This window comes from Peromyscus maniculatus, chromosome 7 (assembly GCF_049852395.1).
Source record: "Peromyscus maniculatus bairdii isolate BWxNUB_F1_BW_parent chromosome 7, HU_Pman_BW_mat_3.1, whole genome shotgun sequence".
Lineage (NCBI taxonomy): Eukaryota > Metazoa > Chordata > Mammalia > Rodentia > Cricetidae > Peromyscus > Peromyscus maniculatus.
Genome location: NC_134858.1, coordinates 12,129,968 through 12,152,338, shown reverse-complemented (window position 1 = coordinate 12,152,338; position 22,371 = coordinate 12,129,968). Strand labels below are relative to the sequence as shown.

Sequence of the window (22,371 nt, the reverse complement as noted above, 5' to 3'; positions counted from 1 at the left end):
ATTAGCTCAGGCTACTTTAGCAGAATGCAGAGGCTGGGTAGCTTACACAGAGGGCCAACAGGGCGCGATTCTGATGGGGGCCTCCTCATCTTGGTTCAACAGCTGTCTGCTGGTTGTACAGCAGGAAATAGGAGGAATGGGGGCGGGGTGCGATTCTTACCTTTGTTGGGGATAGGTGTGTGCGTTCATGAGAATGTGTGCATGTGTGGAAGCTGCAAACATTATCAGGCATCTTCTTCATCTCTTTCTACTTTACTTTTCTGAGATAGGATCTCTCACTGAGACCCTATTTGGCTAGAATGGCTAGGCCAGGATTCTCCTGCCTCTGCTTCCCCAGCACAGAGATATAGATGGGCACTGATATACCATCCAGAATTTTTATACAATGGGTGGGGATTGCATTCAGGTCCTTGTACTTGCACAGTGAATGCTTTACCAGCTGAACGTCTCCCAGACTCCTGTCTTTCTCTCGTCCTTCCTCCTTCCTTCCCTTCTTTCTTCTTTCTTCTTTTTTTCTTTCTTTCTTTCTTTCTTTCTTTCTTTCTTTCTTCTTCTTTTTCTTCTTCTTCTTCTTTCTCTTCCTCTTCTTCTTCTGTGTGTGTGTTTGTGTGTGTGTGTGTGTGTGTGTGTGTGTGTGATTTTTTTTGAGACAGACTTTCTCTCTGTATCCTTGGCTGTCCTGGAACTCACTCTCTAGACCAGACTGACCTCAAACTAAGAGATCTGCCTGCCTCTGTGCTGGGATTAAAGGTGTGCACCACTGTGCCCAGCCTGACCCCTGTATTTCTTATATCACAGGAACACTAATCCAACCCACACTGGCTCCAGGATCATAACTCAATAGCCTTCCAGAGGCCCAACTTTCAATTTCATTACAGGGAGCATTCGGTTTCAACATCTGTAGTTGAAGGAGGCACAAACACTGAGTTCATGGGACTTGATAAGTAGGCATCTTTTTAAAGAATTATTTTTAATTATGGGGGTGTATACATGTGGATGCTGATGCCTGCTGAGGCCAGAGGTGGCAGATGCCCTGCAGCTGCGGAGTCCTCTGCAGAGCAGTACAGGCTCTGATCACTGACCATCTCTCCAGCTCCCAGACCCACCTCTTAAGTAATGAGAGAAAACGTCCAGTGACTAAGTGTAGGCAATGAAAAAAGAGAGGAGCATCCGAGGAGTGGACAGGAGGTGCCCGCTGGTGCCAACGGCTGTCCGACTCCCCCTGATTAGCACTCGCCTTTGACATGGGAGAGATCAGTGCTTTCAGTGTGTTTCTGATTTCTATGTATGTTAAAAATCGTATAATTTCCCCAAAAAAATGGAATACAAAGGTTAATCACACCTCTTCTGAAAACTTAAAATCCCCAAATGCACCAGAATCTCAGGCTTTTTGAGCACTGACACAATGCCACAAATCATATGGGTGGCCACAGCAGGGATATATTAAACACGGCACACAACGTCCCCTTTTGGCCGAGTACACGCAGGGTGTGTGGAACACTTGGGTTTGTGTTTAGACTTAGATGGCGTCAGCAAGGCATCTCATTATGAATATGTAAATAATCCAAAATCTGAAATGCAACTCCCCAGTCCAAGTGGTTCAGATGCAGAACACAGAGTCGTAGTAATCAATCAATGTGTAATTCCATCTTTTTCCTGTTTGCTTTCCTAGTAGGGAAGGAACAGACCTTTTCTTTTCCCAATGAAACACACAAAGGGAAGAAGGCCTGTGCACTGTACTTTTAGTGAATAATAATTTTCCATTTGTTTCTCTCCCCCTTCCCTATTCCAAAAGGAGTTTAGAGCAAAGTCAAGGGAATGGGACAAACAAGAGATCCTCTACCAGACGCACCTGGTGTCTTTGGATGCTCAACAAAAATTACTATCTGAAAAATGTAATCAGTTTCAGGTAAACTATATTATTGTCTGAACTGGAAACTATAAGTAGAGGTTAATACTGCCATCCTTGCGTTCAGCATGGCATCTGCTTACTCATGGAAATGTGGACTAAGGGAAGCCGCCATCGCGGGTCTAAGGGCAGCACGACCATGTGCGCAGCCCTTTGTCACCGGCATTTTAGCCTCTGTCTCTGAAAGTCTGGTGCTGTTATACCTTTAAACAACATATGCTCTCAGGCCGTTTGGGGAAACCCTGTAGTTCCTGCACGTGGGGACCAAATGTAGGAAGGTCATGAGTGTGAGGCAAGCCCACCCTGCTTAAGAGGACTCTGACTCACCGACAAAAAAGAAAAAAGGAAAAAACAAAATAGATGTCCGTGTGGTTTGTTTTACGTGTCCGTACCACCTGTGAGGCCGAACGTGGCCCCACGCTCTTGTTAGCACCTTTCATTCCTCCTCTCGGCATCACACCCCACACTTCGGCATTACACTCCATGCTTCACCATTACGCCCCACACTTCGGCATTACACCCCACACTTCGGCATTACACCCCACACTTCGGCATTACACCCCGGCATTACACCCCACACTCCAGCATTACACCCCACACTTCGGCATCACACCCCACACTTCGGCATCACACCCCACACTTCGGCATCACACCCCACACTTCGGCATTACACCCCGGCATTACACCCCACTCTTCGGCATTACACCCCACACTTCGGCATTACGCCCCACGCTTTGTGCATCCTGCCTTGCATAACTTGCTTTTCCTTTGAGATGTAGAGGTTGCACACATCAGGAATTACTAACACCAGTTATGTATTGGAAACTGTTTTTTCCTCAGTCTGTTTCTGGTTTTTATTTCTTTACCACAGAGACATTTTTCAACTATTATGTAATTGAATTAATATTTTTTCTCTTTTTATAGCTTCTAGATTTTCTTTATTGGTTAATAGGACCTCTCCTCCTCCAGATTCCTTCCCTGCTCCAAAGCAAATACATTTTCTCTTCATATGATTGAAATTAAGATTATAAACAAGCATAACACTGTACTGTACAAGCCAAGTTTAATACTAAAAGATATCTTTACTAATTCTTTTACTTCTTTGCCTGTTTGGAAGCTTAAGTATGATATTATTCTCTTAATGTACCTGATTATCATATTTTTCAGAAACAGGCACAGAATTACCAAACTCAACTAAACGGTAAGAAGCAATGCCCGGAGGACAGCAGCCCTGAGATCCCTCGCCTGGTGTGTGAATCAGATCCTGGCTGTGAAGCCAGCCAAAGAGATGAGTTCATTATTGAAAAGTTAAAGTCGGCCGTGAGCGAAATAGCACTGAGCAGGAACAAGTTACAGGATGAAAACCAGAAGCTTCTGCAAGAACTAAAGATGTACCAAAGGCAGTGCCAGGTGAGGGTCTGCACCAGAGTCGGTTCCAGGTGAGGGTCTGCAGCAGAGTGGTTCCAGGTGAGGGTCTGCAGCAGAGGTGGTTCCAGGTGAGGGTCTGCACCAGAGGTGGTTCCAGGTGAGGGTCTGCGCTTTCAGCTTCATTCCCAGCTGTTGTTGATGAGCTGCACAGATGCTGGCCTGACAGGGACACGACAGTCACATGACAGCTTTCTGTTGCACTGTCAGCTGAAGTCAGCGCTCCCCTCTGTAATTCTCACCTGAGTAAATTCATAATCTCCTGGGTGTGTTAGTGTCTGGAGTCTTGTAATATAGCACAGTGACAGAGTGTATTATTATTATTTTTTTTTTTTTTTTGCTTTTTTCGAGACAGGGTTTCTCTGTGTAGCTTTGCGCCTTTCCTGGAACTCGCTTTGGAGACCAGGCTGGCCTCGAACTCACAGAGATCCGCCTGCCTCTGCCTCCCGAGTGCTGGGATTAAAGGCGTGCGCCACCACCGCCCGGCGACAGAGTGTATTATTACCAGTGCATCGGGACAGCAGCCGCAAACCTTGGTGCCTAAAAACCATACCCCAGTAGCTACCCACCACCTTCCCCTCCAGTCTTGTTTGCAGGTTTAGACTTTGGTGAGAGGCATGGAGCTACCCTTTGATGTATGGCTGGGAGCTCCACATCAGCCCACTTTCCACCATTTTGCAAAGCATTCTAGGTAAACAGTGATGACTAAAGGTTCCTTCAGGCTCATGTTCCTGTGGTGGGGTAGAACATCATGGTAGGAGAGCAGGGTAAACTAAAACCTCATGGCCCACAGCAAAGGGGAAGGGGAACAAGCTGGGGTGTCCACGGGCCCCCATCTCCCAAAGGTCCAACCACCTGGCCCATAGAAACTCTTGAGAGAGTAAGCCTGTAGCTCACAGGCCTTTGGGCCTGTCAGTGTCTGGTCATCACACTTGGTCATGAGCCTCTGTGGAACAGTCTTGTGGAACTGAAGTTCTCAGTGACACCATCAAGTTGATGGGCTGATAGGTATGTACCCAGCTTTGTCTTCCTTAAGCCAACTATTTTTTCTTTGTAATTTTTGCAGGTACTTTGTACTTTAATTAGCAGGGAGGTTTGGTAATAGCACCCTTCCAAACCATCTCCTGCTGTCCCACACTCATTTCCTACCTGTGCGAATTCAGACACTGAGTTGTCCTTACCGGCCTTTCTCTGCCTCTGGTCCTCCTTTCCCACCTCCAGATGTTGTTTCTACCATTTTCGTCCTTCGGTCCACCCTCTCTGAGCTCCTCTCATCTGTTCCCATCCTAAGGCTCACTGCCTGGGCAGACCCCTGTTCTCTGAGAGTCTGGCCCATAGCTTCTGCTCTTCACCTCTCAGGATCATTTCCTGGTCCTGGGCCAGCCCCCTCCTTCCCCACCCTGCAGTGTGACCTGCAGGACTATCCTGAAACCTCTGCATCAACATCTGCTCTTTCCCTGAGTTTGCCAGGAGGGGGTGGGGGCGGATCAGACCATGAGGCTCCCACATGCTCTCCTCTAGTGGTATTTCTAAGAGAGCTGCATCTCCCCCATCTTGAACTCCAACTTTGTCTGGAGAAAGGCATTATTCTAACATAAACTTTGAGTACAGATGTAAACAAACAAACCAGACTGAACTGAAAATACTGCACCCTGAAGAAGTCAGGCATCCTCAAGACATAGGGAACAGGTGTGGTGGTATCTTCCCTGGTTCCATCATAGTCTAAGATTAATCCTTCTCTTCCTGGAAGTTTGCCAGGATCTCCTAGTATTGACCTTGCTAGTTAACCACCTGCCCGAGAGCTATTTGTACAGCTGCTGGGTCCAGCAGGAGTCTCTCCCCTGGGATGGGACATTGGCCCTACCTTCTGTTTACAAACGTGAGCATTCATGTCTCTGCTGTCTTCACAGCTGGAGCCTGAGCAGGATCAGACTCAATGAATAAGCAGATTATTTTTCTAGGGCCTCCCAAAATATTCTGCCCTGGGCCTCAGTTCACACTGCATGGACTGAAGACCTTTGTGCTTTGTCTCTTCTTGGGGTCTTTTTGCCTCTGGTCCCTGCAAGTCTGTTCCCTGCAGTGTTTGCTGAGTAGATGGGGACAGATGTGAGGATCCCCAGAGCTTTGCTAGCCAGACTGTCTGGCTGAAGAGTGAGCTCCTGGTTCAGCAAAAGACCGTGTCTCCCTTTCGCAATAAAATAAAACAAGGTGAGAGCAATAGGAGATAGCCAGGACCCACCTCTGTCCTACGCACACACGCACATACACACACACACACACACACACACACACACACACACACACACACACACTCACACACACGCACACACGAGCACATACACACAAATTACATGTATTAAAAAGAAAAGCTAATGATTGTGGAACATGTTCGGGAGGAAAAATATCTATTGTCCTACAAAAAATTATTTTTGAAAATTGAGAAGTAACTTGACTCAGAGTTTCACAATTTCTCTTTGGAAAAAGCACCAAGACCCCAGCTTTTTCTTTTTTTCTTTTTTTTTTTTTTTCTTTCTCCTCCACCCTGTGTTTCATTTCCAGGTGTCACTTATGGCTTGTCCTTGTGCCTTCTGGTAAATGCTGAGAATCCATTGATTAAGCTTGTCAGCTAATTTGAAGGTTTAAAACCGTTGCTCCTCTCAGAGTTAAACAAGTTCCTAATGAAACAGATGGGCCTTAGGTTTGTTCTACAAAATCTTCATTTTACCACATAAGGATAAGTAGAGGTAAATAATACTGCAACCATAATATACATTTGCAAAAAAAAAAAAAAAAAGTGTCCTCTCTCTCAGTCACCTGACAGGGCTCCACATCTCGGGCGTAAATGTAAAAGGACAGGAATTCCTGTCTAAATCGCTGTCATTTAACAGGCGGCGGTGGCGGCACCTTCTGACAGCGGCTGTGTCTGCGTCTTCCCGAGACGCATCATCTGTCTCTGCACAACCTTGAAATGTGTCAGCACACGTAGCCCGCGGCTCATGTTTATTTACTACCCTACACGCCCCTCAGGTTTTTAAATGTGCAGCATTCTCCACTAGATGAATGACAAAAATAAATGCTTCTGCGTCTTTCAAACATCTATGCTGGGAAAGTTAGCTTCTCATGTGCTTGCTAATACAGCACTAAAAACTAGAGCAACACCATCCGAGAAAAGTTTGCCCCAACTGCAGATCTAATTTAAATTCTGGAGTGTTTGTTATTGGTCTTTGTTTCATTTCATTGTTTTATTTTTATATTTATGTATGTATTTTTTTTTTTTGAGACAGGGTCTCATGTAGCCCAAGCTGCCCTCAGATTCCCTATATAGCCTAAGGTGACCTTGAACTTTTCATCCTCCACTTTCTGAACTGGGAGTTTGGGTGCACACCATCACAGGAAGTTTTTGCAGCACTAAGGACGACACCCAGGCCTTCATGCACACTAGATAAAGGCTGTACCACTGAGCTCCATCCTCAACCGTGGTTTAAAATCTTCTTGTAGCCACATTAAAGAACTAGAGAGAAATGGGTACATTACTGTAAGTAGTATTTTTAGTCAAACCAATATATGTGTATATCAAAACATTGTCACTTAAAATGTAATCAAAATGTAAAACTGATTAATGAGACATCTTACAGTTCTCATACTAAGTCATCAAAACTCTGTGTATATGTTAAACCTACAACATACCTACATTTCACTCCTAAATGCCTGATCTATGTTTAGATTTCATAAAAGATCAAAACTAAAGGGAGCGTGCAGTGCTCTCACTGTTCCAGACACGCTTGAAAAGTCCCAATAATGAATCATTTCCCAGATAGTTGACACATTGACAAATAATTGATCTGACTTTCATGCAAAATTGTACCAGTTTCAAAACTACGTTCTAGTTTAAAAATCCATTAATTCTCATGTCAACTTGGGCTTATTGAACCCAAAGCAAGAAGATGATTCTAGATTTATCAATATCAACAAATCCTTCCAATTGTTCTTATACTTTTGCAGCCAATTTACATTACTCTGTCAACTACAATCTATTTTGCCTATTTATCTGTCAAGTCATTATCTCCAACTTGTACAATGTATATCTTAATTTACATTCTCACACCTGTGGATCATTACACAGCGTGTTTCTCCCAGATACTCATCACCACAGAGAATTTTTTCTAGAAACGGAACAGACCACTCCCATCACCCTGACACCACAGTCACCAGCCTGGAGTTGAGACTTTCCCTCTTCTCTCCCCCAAGAAAGACACAGCCACTGTCTGCTTGGCATTCGTGTCCCACGGTGGAAATCCCACCAAGCAGAGAGCCCAGGGTGTCCCTTCTTCACCTGCATAACGTAACAGGTGGCTTTCGCATTAAGGTAAATTGCTTTTCTGCTGTATAATTAATTGTTTCACATCTCTTTAGTTTTTGAAATTTTAACTCTCCCTGAAAAAAATCCCCATTCTTCAAAACAGAGAATAGCTAAATTAATCTCATAAGACATCATTTTGAATCTGTTTTTAAACTTATTTCTGAGTCACCTGGAATGTGTGTGGCCAAGTATAGTAATCAGTTCTTCCCAAACTCAGATGCTTGGGAAAGACATGTAACGAAAGGTTTTCTTTAAGAAACCTTCCTGAGGACTCCCATCGTTGAAGTGGAATCATTGCTCATGACTGCCACAAAGCAGAGCTAGCCCTCAATGTGTGCCAGCTGATGAACAGAAACAGAATGTGGTATATCCATGTAACGGGCTATAATTCAGCCACAAATAGGAACAGATATAGTTCGGCATGGATGAACCTTGGAAACTTGCCGAGGGAAAGAAACCAGCTTCAGGAGCCACTTCCTGTGTGGTACCCTTTGATTCCTAGGGAGCTGCCACACTGCTGCAGGAGATCATCCAACAGGCCATGGTCGGGTCTGAAATGGTACACAGTGTACCATTTCACATGCTGAAGTGGCCAGCATGCTTGTCTGTAACCCCCACTCCTGACGCCTCCTCCCTTCCACCAACAGACAGCCGGGCTCTGAAGCTCCTCATACCCAAATGCAGAAACTTACCTCCAGCCCATCTGTCCTTCCTTCCTGATGCTGGAGGAGACTGGTCTCACAGAAACTTACCTCCAGCCCATCCGTCCTTCCTTCCTGCTGCTGGAGGAGACTGGTCTCACAGAAACTTACCTCCAGCCCACCCGTCCTTCCTGCCTGCTGCTGGAGGAGACTGGTCTCACTGCAGGTGCTCTCTCCTGGCTTTGCTTCTCCCACCCACCTTCTGAGGAGCCTCGCCCACTGCTCTTGCCCTTTCTCTCCTGTTCAGATCCTCTGCTTCACTCCAGCTGTTCAGGCCTCTTGTAGACCCACAGGGTCACTGGTATTCCTGGTCCTTCAGCATAGCTTGACTGCCATGGGGCAGGAGAGGAACCAGGCTCATAACCCATTGTGTTGCCAGCTTTGTGGGGAAAGCTGACTGATGGCTTTGGTCACGAGATTATCTGTCATTTGCTTACTATTTTATTAATCAGAAAATACCAGCATTGATTAGAGTTCGCCCTCATACTTTATTCAAACTTCACTGCTTCAGGTTCACACACAATATGACCACATAGGTGTAGTTTGGTCATTTGCTCCTTGTCTTTATCCAGGATGGCAAACTCTCTGAGGGCGATTAGCATCTGTGCCCCAGAGCACCTACCAGGAGCTCAGTTAGCATCTGTCCATTGAGTGAAAGGAATTCTCTGAGGAAGAGGGAGCAAAAGAGGGAACATGCTTTACTTAAAATTGAGTACATCGACTTAGAGTTGTTCATTTTTAATTTTTAAATTATTTGACAGTTTCATCCATGTATATGGTGGATTTTGGTCATTTTCACCCATCATCATCCTCTCTCAGTCCCCTCCTCCCCCACCATATCCCTCCTTCTTCCTAACAAGCCCTCTTCCTACTTTCATGTGTGTGAGAGTGTTTGAGCGTGTGTGTGTGTGTGTGTGTGTGTGTGTGTGTGTGAGACTGTGTGTGTATGAGTATTGTGTGATGTGTGAGTGTGTGTGTTATGACTCTGTGAGTGTGTTGTGAGACTGAGTGTATGTGAGCTTGTGTGTAAGGTGTGTGTGTGACTGTGAGTGTGCGTGCACAAGAGAGTGAGAGTGTGTATTTGAGTGTGCATGCATGAGAGAGTATGTGAGTATGTATGAGTGTGTATATGAGAGTGAGTGTGATAGTGTGTTGGTGTGAGTGTGTGAGTGTGTGTGTGTGTGTGTGTGTGTGTGTGTGTGAGAGAGAGAGAGAGAGAGAGAGAGAGAGAGAGAGAGAGAGAGAGAGAGAGAGAGGAGAGAGAGACCTTGTGGGTTTCATTAGGATTGCTTCCATGGGTGTGGACTTATTTTTTGGAGCATGGGCAACTTGCCTGTGACTGCATCATGGAAGAAAACAACTTCCCTCTTCCAGTTTCCATTAACTACCAGTAGCTTCTCATGGAGGGGTGGGTCCTCAAGAGCCCTCTCTTATCCAGGATGGAATGTTGACAAGCTCTGTCTTGCACAGCTGCTGTGAGTTCGAGTACAACAGCCAGGCCATGTCCACTAGACATCATGCCAGAGAACTCCTCATCCTCTGGCTCTTGTATTCTTCCCTTGCACAGTATTTCCTGAGCCTCGAGGGGTTGGGTGATATAATGTCCCATTTAGGGCTGAGCACCCACAGGGACTTATTCTCAGCATTTTGACCAGTGATGAGTCTCTGAGGTAACAACTGCCTGTGGCAAGAGGAAGCTTCTCTGACCAAGGTTGAGAACAGCACTAACTTATGGATACAAACAAATGTTTAGAAGGCACTTTAACGTGTTTGTTTAGCAAAGCAACAGTAGCAGCTTCTTCCTCGGACTTAATCTCCCCGTCATCCAATCCCAGGTATGGACTCCTTCCTGTGGAGCAAGCCTCAAATCCAGTCGGCATGTGACTGGTTATCTCCACAGCATTGGTTTCACTACTGCACCAGCAGGCACATGTTGCTTGGCATGTTGGTGGCACACAGGGTCTTCCACTGGGTAATACCACTGATGAATTTTCTCCCACATCAGCCTGGCTAGCACATTCTGGCACTATCAGTGCTGTCCTTCAGGGAGGAAGCTACCAGCTTGATTTTGACATGTCTTGCAATCAATATTTCAGCAGTAGGGTCTGGTGGGCAATGGAGAGCAATGGCAATATCCTGTACTGTTTTGAGGGCTAGATGGTTTTTTAATCTACTGTGCACAATAATTCTAAAGTGAACGTCAAAAAAATTTTACTGCAGGCCATGGAAGCAGGACTGTCAGAGGTGAAGAATGAGTTACAGTCACGTGATGACCTCCTGAGGATCATAGAAATGGAAAGATTGCACTTGCATAGGGAACTGTTGAAAATGGGAGAATGCCAGACTGCTCAAGACAGCAGGACAAGGTACAGTTCTCAGCCTGGAGTGAAACTTCTCAAAGCAGGATGTACGCATTCAAGGGCTTCACATTTGAACTAGAATAATGTTTATTTGAATTGCCATGCATTCTTTAGGATATCAATATAAACAACAGTGTGGAGCTAGTGGTTAATTATAGATTTGCAGAGACATGAGATTTATTCTTTATTATAATTGTTTCTGCTTTGGTTGAGGGTGGTGTATTAACTTTGCCTCTGCATTCACGACCTGCAGCTCCATGTTCAGAGTTATTACTTGTTCTGGAGGGATGGCTCAGTGGTTGAGAGAGCTTGCTACTCTTCCAGAGGACCCTAACTCAGTTCCCAGCATCCATGTCAAGGGGCTCACAAACACATCTCTGCACTTCCAGAGACCTGATGCCTCTGTCCTCTGAGGGCGCCTGCACTCACATGCACAGACACACATGCATGCACATAATTTAAAAAAGAGAAATCTCTTTTTAAGAAGTTATTACTAACTAACACAGATTCCCCCCACCCTTAAGAGCAGACATATATTAAGTTTTTCACAACCACTAACAAGTAGGTCTTCTGAGAATTCTTGGTGTTTGAAGTTCTGAAGAGATGGTCTGATTTCTTCAACAGTTCACTGGTGTGGAACTTTCTTCTCAGAATCAGCAAGCTAATGAAACGAATGATAGGATTTTTAAAAATCTGAATAGCTAAATGATCAAGGGTATTTTACTGAAAGATAATTGCTTTTCAGACAGTAGTAATTTCTTCAAAGTTGTAGGACATGATAACATGGAAAGATGGCTCAGTGGTTAGGAGCAATGGTTGCTCTTCCAGAAATCCTGGGTTCAACTTTCTAAACTCATCCCCATACATGGCAGCTCATAACCATCTGTAGCTCTAGTTCCAGAGGCTCCAACATCATCGTCAGGCTCTGCTGGCACTACACACGCTAACATGGTGCACAGACATGCAGGCAGGCAGAACGCCCATACACATAAAATAAATAAAAAAAAAAATGGCAGGCTAGGCTAGTCATGATGGCACATGCCTTCAATCTCAATACTAGGGAGACAGAGACAGGCAGATCTCTGTGAGTTCTAACCCAGCCTGGTCTACAGAGTGAGTTTCAGTCTAGCTAGTGCTACCAAAGAACAAAACTAGTAATGTTCAGTCCAAACATAGCCAGCTTTCTTTCAATACACAGTCCCTACGTATTTGGACAATACAAACTCTTCTCTAGTCTCTGTCAAGCTGTATGATCATTTTGGTCTCCAAACTATGTCTTTATCCCTTGAAGGGACCCCTCGATGTCTCATTCTGAGACGTCATAAGATGCCATGCATTGAGCACGGCAGCCTCCCACCATGGTAGAGTCTTCAGGCCTTGTCTTTCCCGCTGCAGTTTTTAAATCCTTCCAGTCTGGTTTCCGTGCCTGCTGCCTGTCTGCTCTGTTGTCTGAGTTTCTTGAACTTGGACCCTGCCTCCTCTTTGTGCTTTATTAAAGTGAAGCAGCCCAGAGCACGGGCACAGTGGTTAGTGATGTTTCCATTCATTCCCAGAACCTTTCTTGATGATATTAAATTTTGTTAGCTTTTCCATTTCCTTCTTTAGGGCACAAGCACCATGAGCTGACATGTTTTGCATTATTAAAAAACAATTCCAAGATCCTTTTCCTAAATGAAAAACCATACCTCCTTTATCTGTTTGCATTAGCATGGTCATGTTTTCCAAACACATATCCATATCAGAATTGCATGTTTTTCCATTCACTCACTGAACCTGGCAAGCTCACCACAAAGGCTTAGTGGTCATTCAGCATTGCACCCTTGAGAGTGCTTGGGAAGAATCTAGAAATGAGAACATTCTTTTTTCCTTTCCAAATCATAGCAAGTGAGAAATTTGAAGACTGCATTTGAAATAGGATGTTAAATAAAATGGAAGTACTCACAACACATTAGTTGGTGAGAAACACAAGGACACTAGATAATAACGTGTAGTGTGTACTCTAGGCTTATGAGAAACATGTTCACTTGTACATATGGAAGAGAGGACAACATTCACAGAAAGGCTGACAGCGCTCCTTCCAGGGTCGTTACACAACGGTGGTAGTTACACACTCTGTTGGCCTATGTAAACTCGGACGTAGGGAATGGGGGGGGAGGGGTGTATGATAACTGTGGTGGGGGAGGGGTGTATGATAACTGTGGTGTGGGGAGGGGTGTATGATAACTGGTGGGGGAGGGGTGTATGATAACTGTGGTGTAGGGGGAGGGGTGTATGATAACTGTGGTGTGGTGGGGGAGGGGTGTATGATAACTGTTCTGGGGAGGGGTGTATGATAACTGTGGTGTAGGGGGAGGGGTGTATGATAACTGGTGGGGGAGGGGTGTATGATAACTGTGGTGGGGGAGGGGTGTGTGATAACTGTGGGGAGGGGTGTGTGATAACTGTGGTGGGGGAGGGGTGTATGATAACTGTGGTGGGGGAGGGGTGTATGATAACTGTGGTGGGGGAGGGGTGTGTGATAACTGGTGGGGGAGGGGTGTATGATAACTGTGGTGTAGGGGGAGGGGTGTATGATAACTGTGGTGGGGGAGGGGTGTATGATAACTGTGGTGTAGGGGGAGGGGTGTGTGATAACTGTGGTGGGGGAGGGGTGTATGATAACTGTAATGGTCAGAAAGATCGACCCAGCTTAGACACGCATACCTCAGGGAGACCGCTTGAATTTGTACCTTTTGAGAGATCCTTAATTTCTAATCTTTAAAGTAATTATCTCTCCACCATTGCTCAGATTTGGAGTTGTGGTTTTATTTTGTGTGCTTTGTGTTTCTGATATTTGGAACACCCTCGGGATGTCTCTGGAAAGGCAGTTATCCTCACAGGTGACTCCTACTGAGTCCCAGCAGGTTCTAGAGTGGTGAGCTCACCCATTGTCCTGGAGCTGCCGCCTGCCCCCCTTTATATTTTAGTGACTGGTTCCAGTCTACCTACACAGGGAAGTGGCCCTCACTAGCTGTGCTTCTCTGAGCATCAAGTGGGGTTGTCTTCCCTCACTGCTCCCCACTCCCCATATTGAGAAGTGGCTTCTGTTCCATTTTATATGCAAATAGCAAAAAACCAGGCACCTTTGAGTTTCCTCCCTGGCCACAGTGTCGGGTGTCATTTTCAGTGTTCTGCAGACTGTGTGTTCCCTGGACTTCTAACATAGTTCCTCACCTCAGTGCATGAGCACTTGACGCCCCAGCAGCTGGGTATATTCCCAGTTAGGTTCCCAAGCTATGCTATTACAAGAAGAAGTCTTTTCCTCTTATTAAAAAAAAATCTTATCTACAAGGAATGGAGAGCTAGCTCAGTGCTTAAGAGCACTGACTGCTTTTCCAGAGGTCCTGAGTTCAATTGCCAGCACGACATGGTAGCTCACAGCCATCTGTAATGATGTCTGGTGCCCTCTTCTGGTGTGCAGGTGTACATGCAAATAAAGCACTTGTGTGCATAAAATATATAAATAAATACGCTTAAAAAATCTTATCTACATATGTAACCCCAGTATCCTGCCTATTTTAGTGTGTAATTGAGATGGTTATTAACGGCTTCCTTTTCTCCCATTAAAACCACTCTCACTCGAAAACAGAAATATTCTCAGAACTTGGAATTATTAAAATTTGTGATTTTTGTAGCCACTAGTGTTAACAATATAATGATCCGTTCTGAGCTTCCAATGACTAGACTAACGATCTAATTAAGAATTGGCCAAGTTAAGCTCAAGTGTTGCCTGCTTTATTCTTAATTTGTAGACTTGAATCGTCATGTTCCCCCTCTACTAAAGAACCGGAAAGGAAAAGAAAGGAGTTGTTTTCAATGGTCTCAGATCAACCAAATCATGAAAAAGAATTAAACAAGGTATGGAATGTGATGAGATCCATTCTTTCAGCTCTAAAGTCTCGGCATAAAATTGGCTTTAAAATCTTCCTTCACGCTCCCTTCTTTTTCCTGCTGTACGGTCTCCAAAAGAAATAATCCACCAAGCGGATAATTCTGATATTCTGTGTGAACACAAATCTTGGGTTACTCTGCTAGCGGGAGACTGCAGATGAAATGTGGAGGCGTGCCTCTGTGAGCGAGTGCAGGCTGGTGCTCAGCATGTGGGTGACCTTGGGGGACCTGCCTGCACACCTCATCTAGGACGGGGCGGTTAGTACTGTAGACAGAGTGAACAAACGTCTGTCACCCAGAGAGGGCACTGACTATAGGTGGGGGAAGGATTCCACTCAAGGCTCACTTGGCACACCAATGAGTTTATTGATTACCCTCAGAAGGGGGCATAGTTACAGGACCGTGTGTGACTCAGAGGCAGCTCCATCACTGCAGAGACCTGCAGGAGGAGGATGCATCACAGAAGCTGCATCCCTGGGGCTCTTGGCTGGCAGCTCTCCTCGTCCCATCAACTGTTAACTGCTGAGAACGGTGGCTGGACTTGGGGTTCCTTACACCTTTCTGGGCCCCTGGGCTTACCTTGCAAGGGGTTGTTAGTTTCCTGAGTCTTATAAGCTCTGTTTTCAATGCCAGAGGGATTGTCTCAACTCAGAGGAACGAGAAACACACCTTTCAACACCCTGAGGTTATGATGGGGGTGAAATGAACGGGTATCTGTTGATACTCCTGTGGCTCTTACCGTGTGCCAGGAACAAACTGTCCCAAGGACTTAACAGCCTAACGTCACTCAGTCCTCACAATCATCTTTAAAAATGGGATCTATGTCATCCTCTTTTTGCTTTAGAGAAAACTAAGACACAAAGAAGTTGAACAGCTTCTCCCACACTACACAGTAAGTGGTAGACACAAGTTTTGAATGTAGGCTATCTTACCCCAGAGACTACATACCAACCTCTGTTAAAATCCAGGAGCTAATGCAAGTCACATGCTTAGAACAGGGCCTGGCTCAGAGGAACACGTGACAGATGTGGCCACACCCACATTTCTGAGGGCCCAGCATAGACCAAGCACTCTGCCAAGAGCTGAACACCTTAGATGAGGAGGGCATGGACATGGTTCGTACGGAGTCTGCGGTTCTTCATTCTCCTGCAAGCAATATGTCCTCCTTGTAATTATTCCCCAATTGCAATAGGAAATACATTGGAATGATAGAGCCTGACTGGGGGTGGCAATTCATACCAATAATCCTAACACTTGTGGATGCTGAGGCAGAAGGATCGCAAGAAGTCTGAGGCCAACCTAGGTTATATATCAGGACTCCGTCTCTACCCTTCAGCCCCTTAAAAGACAGATCCTGGCAGAGCTGGCTGAGAACAAATGCAGGTCCAGCACAGAAAATGTGTGAGATAGCAATTGCTGTTTTCTCCTGTTTTGAACACTGATACCATGTAATCCCATAAAACTGATTTTACTGATTTTAAAAATATAACTTCCAAAAACTGCTCTTTATTGGTATTCCCAGAGATTGTGCCACGGTAAAAGGGGTGACTAGCACTGTGTGGAGTTGGACTCTCCTGGAGCTCAGAGGCTTCCAACTGAGTCAGAAATACAGAGTGAAGAATCCTCTGAGTCAGCCTCTGAGGTGGAGGGAGAGATCAAGGCCCAGATCTCCCAGGCCCCTAGAGGCCCAGGCAGCAGCACTGTGCAGGGCAATGGTGGATGGCCAGGGTAACTAGGTGCAGCTTCCAGAAGTGTTGGCAAAGAGCATTTCCAGTCCATTGTAAAGACACCAACAAGTGCCATGCACTATGAATCTCGTGAGTGGCTTTTCTTTTGTGGGTACAGAGCTGTTTTTAGTCACTTATTTTGTGATAAAATTCACATTTAAAAAAAATGTCATGTCATTGGAAGCACCGATAAATTCATCTCATTTAGAAACACACTCTGTGGAAGAGCATGTTGTTTTACTATCTAACTAATAAAAAAAAAAAATCTTAATCCTCTTTCAGAATAGCATATTCATTTTCTTAATTTTCTGACTTTCATTTTTAAGAGGACCATGCTAAAGTATACCACAGGAATATAAACAGTAAAATCTAGACTGTCACACTGCAGAATAATATGGTTGATTCACCAAATAAACTGCAAGGAGGAAAAATAGAGAGATGGGAATCAAAGAGATTCAGAGGGGGTGAGCAAGACAGCCCAGTAGGTGGAGGGGCTTGCTGCTAAGCCTGATGACCTGAGTCCCATCCCCAAGAGTCATGGTAGGAATGAACCAACACCTATGCGCTCTCTGGACCTCCACATGGGTGCTGTAGCATGCACGTGAACACACAAACAAATGAGACTCTTGTTTTGGCAAGCTGGATAACACACCCCTGGTTCCTATTTGCTGAATGGCAAAGTTGGGACCATGTGATTTCTAAGTCACATTTCTAATCTTAGTAATCAGAGCAGGACCAGATAAAGGAGTGGGTGGTGCCTAGCCTAGGATGCTGCACATTGGCCTTTGGACACAGCTACCCCTGCTTTAGGTCATCTTTCCCTGGGTGTCTGTCCTAAATCCTGGCCATCCCAGTGTGCAACCCACTCTGGATGGGGGCACAGGTTTGGAAGTGACTGCCTTTCATGAGGACTGTAACTGGAACATGAGATCATGGGATGGGATGAAGAGACCAGACACACACAAAGAGAGAGCAGAGTGGAAAGAGAGAGCCAGGCAGGCGTGGTGAGCTCCTAATTCAGTTTCACAAACTTGAAGAGCATTGGAGATCGGGACAATTTGACATTGGAATTCTGCCTGACTATTTGGTGATGTGGAAGAAGTGATCGTGAAGACACTGTGAGGGTGTTCTGCTGGGAGAAAGGACAGAGAAAGAGCCCTTACTCCTTTAGAGATACACACTGGGTTTTCAAAGAGGAAGTGTAGAAGAGTCACTTCTCACCTTCCAAGTGTCTGAGCATATTCATGTATGTCTCTGTGGATTTCCTTGGTTTCCCTCTCCGGCCTTATTTCTTGGCACACAGATGATCAAAACACTCCAGGCTCCCTCAGTGAACACAGCTCTGTGGCCCACCCTGCTGCATTGTTTGCCTGGGAGTTTTCTCCTGCCTTTCTGGCTTCCATCTACCCTTCAGGATTTGGGGGAGACTATCCTGATACCAGCCCCCCTCCCCACCTCTCAGCTGGGCTAGGCACCCCCCAGGGCATTCCTCAAACTTCAGTTCCTACCCCGTGCTGTGAATATGTCTCTTTTTCTCCCCCTGCCCCATAGGTGTGTGTTCTTTATCTGTGACTCCCAAGCGTGAGAAGCAGGGGGTAGTCTTTAAAACAATGCAGGGGAGTGTGAACAAGCGTGAGAAGCAGGGGGTGGTCTTTAAAACAATGCAGGGGAGTGTGAACAAGCGTGAGAAGCAGGGGGTAGTCTTTAAAACAATGCAGGGGAGTGTGAACAAGCGTGAGAAGCAGGGGGTAGTCTTTAAAACAATGCAGGGGAGTGTGAACAAGCGTGAGAAGCAGGGGGTGGTCTTTAAAACAGTGCAGGGGAGTGTGAACAAGCGTGAGAAGCAGGGGGTAGTCTTTAAAACAATGCAGGGGAGTGTGAACAAGCGTGAGAAGCAGGGGCAGTCTTTAAAACAATGCAGGGGAGTGTGAACAAGCGTGAGAAGCAGGGGGTAGTCTTCAGAACGATGCAGGGGAGTGTGAACAAGCGTGAGAAGCAGGGGCAGTCTTTAAAACAATGCTGGGGGGTGAGACCAAGGAGGGAGTAACAGGAATAGAGAACAGAAGAGCCCAGAGAGTGAACTGGGCTAGATTTGGACAGTTGGGGGTGGTGAGGAGTCCAGGTCCCACAGGTCCTGTTAGGAGATCTCCGTGAGTGATGATGACTCCGAGGGGTCCTGAGAAGCCAGGAAGGCATTCTAACCAACACAGTGTGCTTAGTTGTTTATTGGTTCTGAGATGCAGTGTGGAGTCACAGCTGGCACAGTGGGATTTACACTTTGTTTCATTTTTTAAAAACTTTAATTAAAGCCAAGAACTGTGAGTTCTAGTCTCAAATTTGACACTTACTCTTGTATGATTGGAGCAAGTTGCTTACCCTTCATAGGTCCTTTTTTTTTCCTCCATAAGTAGGTCCTGATGTCCAGACTTGGTGGTGTACACCCATAATCCCAAAACTTCACAGGCCAAGGCATGAGGATCCAAAGATAATGGACAGTCTGGGCTGTGGAGGTAGACCCTGCCTCAAAAAACAAAACAAAGTAACAATTTCTGTCAAGTCTGTAGCAAAGCTGAGTCCCTAGTGACACTTTACACATGACAAGAAAGCAATGGACTTTGGGGGTGGGGAGGAAACTGTGAACTTAGTGAGGTGCTTGTCCGTCAGCACTGGTCAGAAAGGGGTGCCATGGACCGCAGACATCCTAGGGCAGGAGGACTGAGGGCGTCCAGCCCAAGCTGCAGCTGTTCCCTGAGTGAGAGGGTTCATGTGTCTGGGTCACTCTCTCTGCAGATGAGAAGCCAGCTCTATCAGGAGGAAGACCGATGCTCCGAACAGGAACGCATGAGGAATGAGATCTCTGACCTCACCCAGGAACTTCACCAGAAGGAGATCACTATAGCAACTGTCATGAAGAAAGCTGCCCTTCTGGAAAGACAGCTAAAGATAGAATTAGAAATAAAAGAAAAAATGTTAACAAAGCAACAGGTATGCAGGCAGGAAAGCACTCTCCAGGGCTGACTCCTGCTCAGTCCTAGCCCTCCTTGTCTGTCAAGAGCCTTGGGTGCTCGGGGTCAGTGTCTGAGATTTGGTGTCAGAGATGCTTTGCGGTGCCTCTAAAATCCTGTGCCATACCACAAAGCATCATCAAAGAAACTAAAGACAGGGCGTGCAAGGGTGATCAGTCCCACGCCGGCATTCTCCTGCAGCTGTCTTCCCACATCACATGTACCCTGCTTCCTTTGCGGGTGTTTTCAATAGGCCCTTTCCACTAACGCTTCCCCCACACACACACACACACACATTTAATAGACTGCCATTAGTGTTTTAAACATGGAGGCTGCAGATTAAACATCCATCCAGCACACAGCTTGTCCTCAGAGACGAGCAGAGATTGCGAGGTTCATCCGTTAAGGGCCGCTCATGTACACCCTCCCTCCCTATTTAGTCTTTAAATTTCCCTGCTCTCTTACGAATAATCAAATTTGTAGCCTGCTTTTGACAGCACGGGCTTTATGGCCTTTTCATTCTAAATCTAGGCACACAAAACATGAACCAAAACAATCTGCATAAGAGCAGTTAAACCATGTGTATTTACAAAAACTAGAAAGAGTAGGCCTCCATCCAGTCCCAGGCCTTACACTGACCAATCTGTACCGTACCCAGGAAAATGGCGACGGGGCGATGCACGGGCAGAGGACACGCAGCTGGCAGAGTGGGCAGCTGCGCATGAATGAGACTCATTTTCATTTTCATATGGCCATGTTTCCTAGATTTTGTCCATGAACATATATTCTATAACTTACAAAAGTAAATCTTTATAAAGCGAGAGTTTTATAACAAAAAAAATGAGCCTTAGCTATACAAAAGAGCAGGCCAGGATTAGAGGCACACATCTGGCCTCCCAACCTTCAGGTAGAAATCAGGGAAAGAAAAAAGAAAGATACAAAATGAAGTCATAGGCAGGCAAGGAAACATGGCCAAAACACCAGAAGGAACAAATTAAGCCTATACTGCTTGCTGTAAAAGTTAATCGGGCGTTAAGAAGCGTAATGAGCAGTCTCCTCAAGAAGGGGTTTTAAAATCGTGACTCTTCTGGCTATAGTTCCCATACATGGGAAATGGAATTTCCGACTTGTTGGGAAAAGGTAAATCGTTATTTAAGTGTTTAAATCCAGCACTGCTCACACAGGAAGAGAGGCCAGGAGAGGGAAGAGGGGACCCTGACGAATGGTTCCCTTTCGCCACCCCAGAAAAGGCTTTGCACCCACAGGACAGAGCTAAAGAACAAGATGACGAGTTGCGCTGTGAGTTTCACTTGTGCCTCTTATCTACTAATCTTTCAGGTCTCGGATATAAGATACAAAGCAGTCCGAACAGAAAACACACATCTGAAAGGGATGATGGGAGACTTGGACCCTGCACGGTACTTGGTAATGCACTGAATTCATTCCCTGAACTGAACTCCTAGGAGGTGGTTGTCTGGCCAGGGCTGACCCTCTCTCTGTGTGCGCACTGAGCATGCGCGCCAGAGCTGGGTGCTGTCTTCCCGCCGTGGCTTGCCCAGGCTGGGACACTTGTTTAGGGCTCAGTTCTGATCACTTCCCAGACATGCAAAATATGCAGTTTCTTGACATTTAATCCCCAAACCCTATAGCCTAGACGGCCCAACTTCAGTGCCAACCTTATGCTCAGTCCGCAAACCCGAATCAGAACGATTTGGCCCGTCCTTACTTGGTTCGTATTTGGCTCTGACTTGTTTTGTGGCTTGTCCCTTTCAACTGGATGACAAGCAGGAAGTTGGCATAGCCATCAGCTCAGGACATCCGGTACAAAGTAAGCATTCAGTACTGTTGACTGAATATATGAATTAGCCCCTGGCTCGACCTAGTCTCACAAACAAGTGCAACGGCTCCAAGCCTCTCAGTTCCCGTTGTCTGTGGCTGTTGACAGTTGGTTTTAAAGAAGAACTTTCGTTGGTTGAAATTTTGACATATTAGCATTGCTTGTTATCTTTTCTTATAGTCACTCGAGAAAATCCTACCATTGTGTTTGTTGTTTTTTTTTTTGTTTGTTTGTTTTTGTTTTTTTTTTTAACTGTTCAAGGAACAGAAAGGGTAAGATAGGAAAATTTGGGCATCATGATTATTTAAGCTGCCTGAGGCCTCGGCCGGGCCCCTTCTGAAGCCAATGTTGTATTTCTATCATGTTGTGCACCTGTTCTCACACGAGTCCGTATTCCAGCATGAAGACAGGAGAAGCACCTGGAAGCACTCTTCCTTCTTCCCTGAGCGTGGTTGTGGACCCTGTGACTGCAGCACAGATGGATAAAAAGGGAAGATAAAAAAAAAAAGTCTCCCTATCTGCTACATTAAAAACCTGCCCGTCATCTCCGCCTTTTCCTTCCCTAGCATGGGACATAAGTTGAAGTGGCTGCCAAGTGTTTGTCTGTACATCTCCTAGGTCACCAGAGCCCTGCTGAGGGGCTTCACTCTGCTCCTTAGGCTGTTAGCTTTGTTCACTTATATTATTTGGTTTTTTAAGAACTAAAACACACAAAGATATATAAAGCAGCTGCTAATTACCCACACCCCCTTCTCCAGCCCCACTTGGGCAGCAGAAGGCTCTGTGGCAGCAAACAATGGCTTTGTCCTGACCATTCCCACAGATAAGGTGGGAGATGGAGTCTCCTACAACACAGATGTGAAACTCAAGTGTTGCCCAGAGCTGACCTCCAGCCGTGTGTGTGTGGACAGCAGTACAAGTCAGCAAGTCCGAGGAAACTTGACACTCACCTAAACTGCACATAACGTCTGTGAATTAACCACAGTGTGCATGCAGGTGACTGCAGAGCACACGTTTTCCTTGCTTCTGCCTCTCCCTGCCTTCTTCCACATCTCGTCCCCTGGGCCAGGCAGATACAATGCCTCCTCGGTTTGTATCTATCACTTTGTATATTCAC

General features: G+C 45.7%; 1 protein-coding gene and 1 long non-coding RNA gene across 7 annotated transcripts in view; one reads left to right on the top strand and one right to left on the bottom strand.

Annotated features, from left to right (window-relative positions):
* The window catches only part of Deup1 (deuterosome assembly protein 1), a 69,446-nt gene that overhangs the window by 25,875 nt on the left and 21,200 nt on the right, over positions 1-22,371 (top strand). For 3 of the 5 annotated variants that reach the window (XM_042280457.2, XM_006990543.4, XM_016008824.3), the window contains exons 6-11: positions 1,796-1,909; positions 3,077-3,319; positions 10,616-10,761; positions 14,547-14,652; positions 19,203-19,397; positions 20,756-20,842. In XM_042280457.2, coding sequence (XP_042136391.1) covers positions 1,796-1,909; positions 3,077-3,319; positions 10,616-10,761; positions 14,547-14,652; positions 19,203-19,397; positions 20,756-20,842 — 891 coding nt within the window. Of the gene's footprint in view, positions 1-1,795; positions 1,910-3,076; positions 3,320-10,615; positions 10,762-14,546; positions 14,653-19,202; positions 19,398-20,755; positions 20,843-21,653; positions 21,799-22,371 lie in introns of those variants that run through there. The other 2 variants (XM_042280460.2, XM_076575702.1) reach the window with 1 other exon arrangement.
* Positions 8,879-21,432, bottom strand: LOC121830743 (uncharacterized). 2 transcript variants are annotated; one of them, XR_013052624.1, is made up of 3 exons: positions 18,789-19,216; positions 11,315-11,416; positions 8,879-9,058 (listed from the first exon to the last, which is right to left on the bottom strand). It is a non-coding gene; the product is annotated as an uncharacterized LOC121830743 (long non-coding RNA). The 2 variants fall into 2 exon arrangements; XR_013052625.1 differs by lacking the exon at positions 8,879-9,058 and adding an exon at positions 21,144-21,432 and having other exon boundaries at positions 11,275-11,416; positions 18,789-18,929.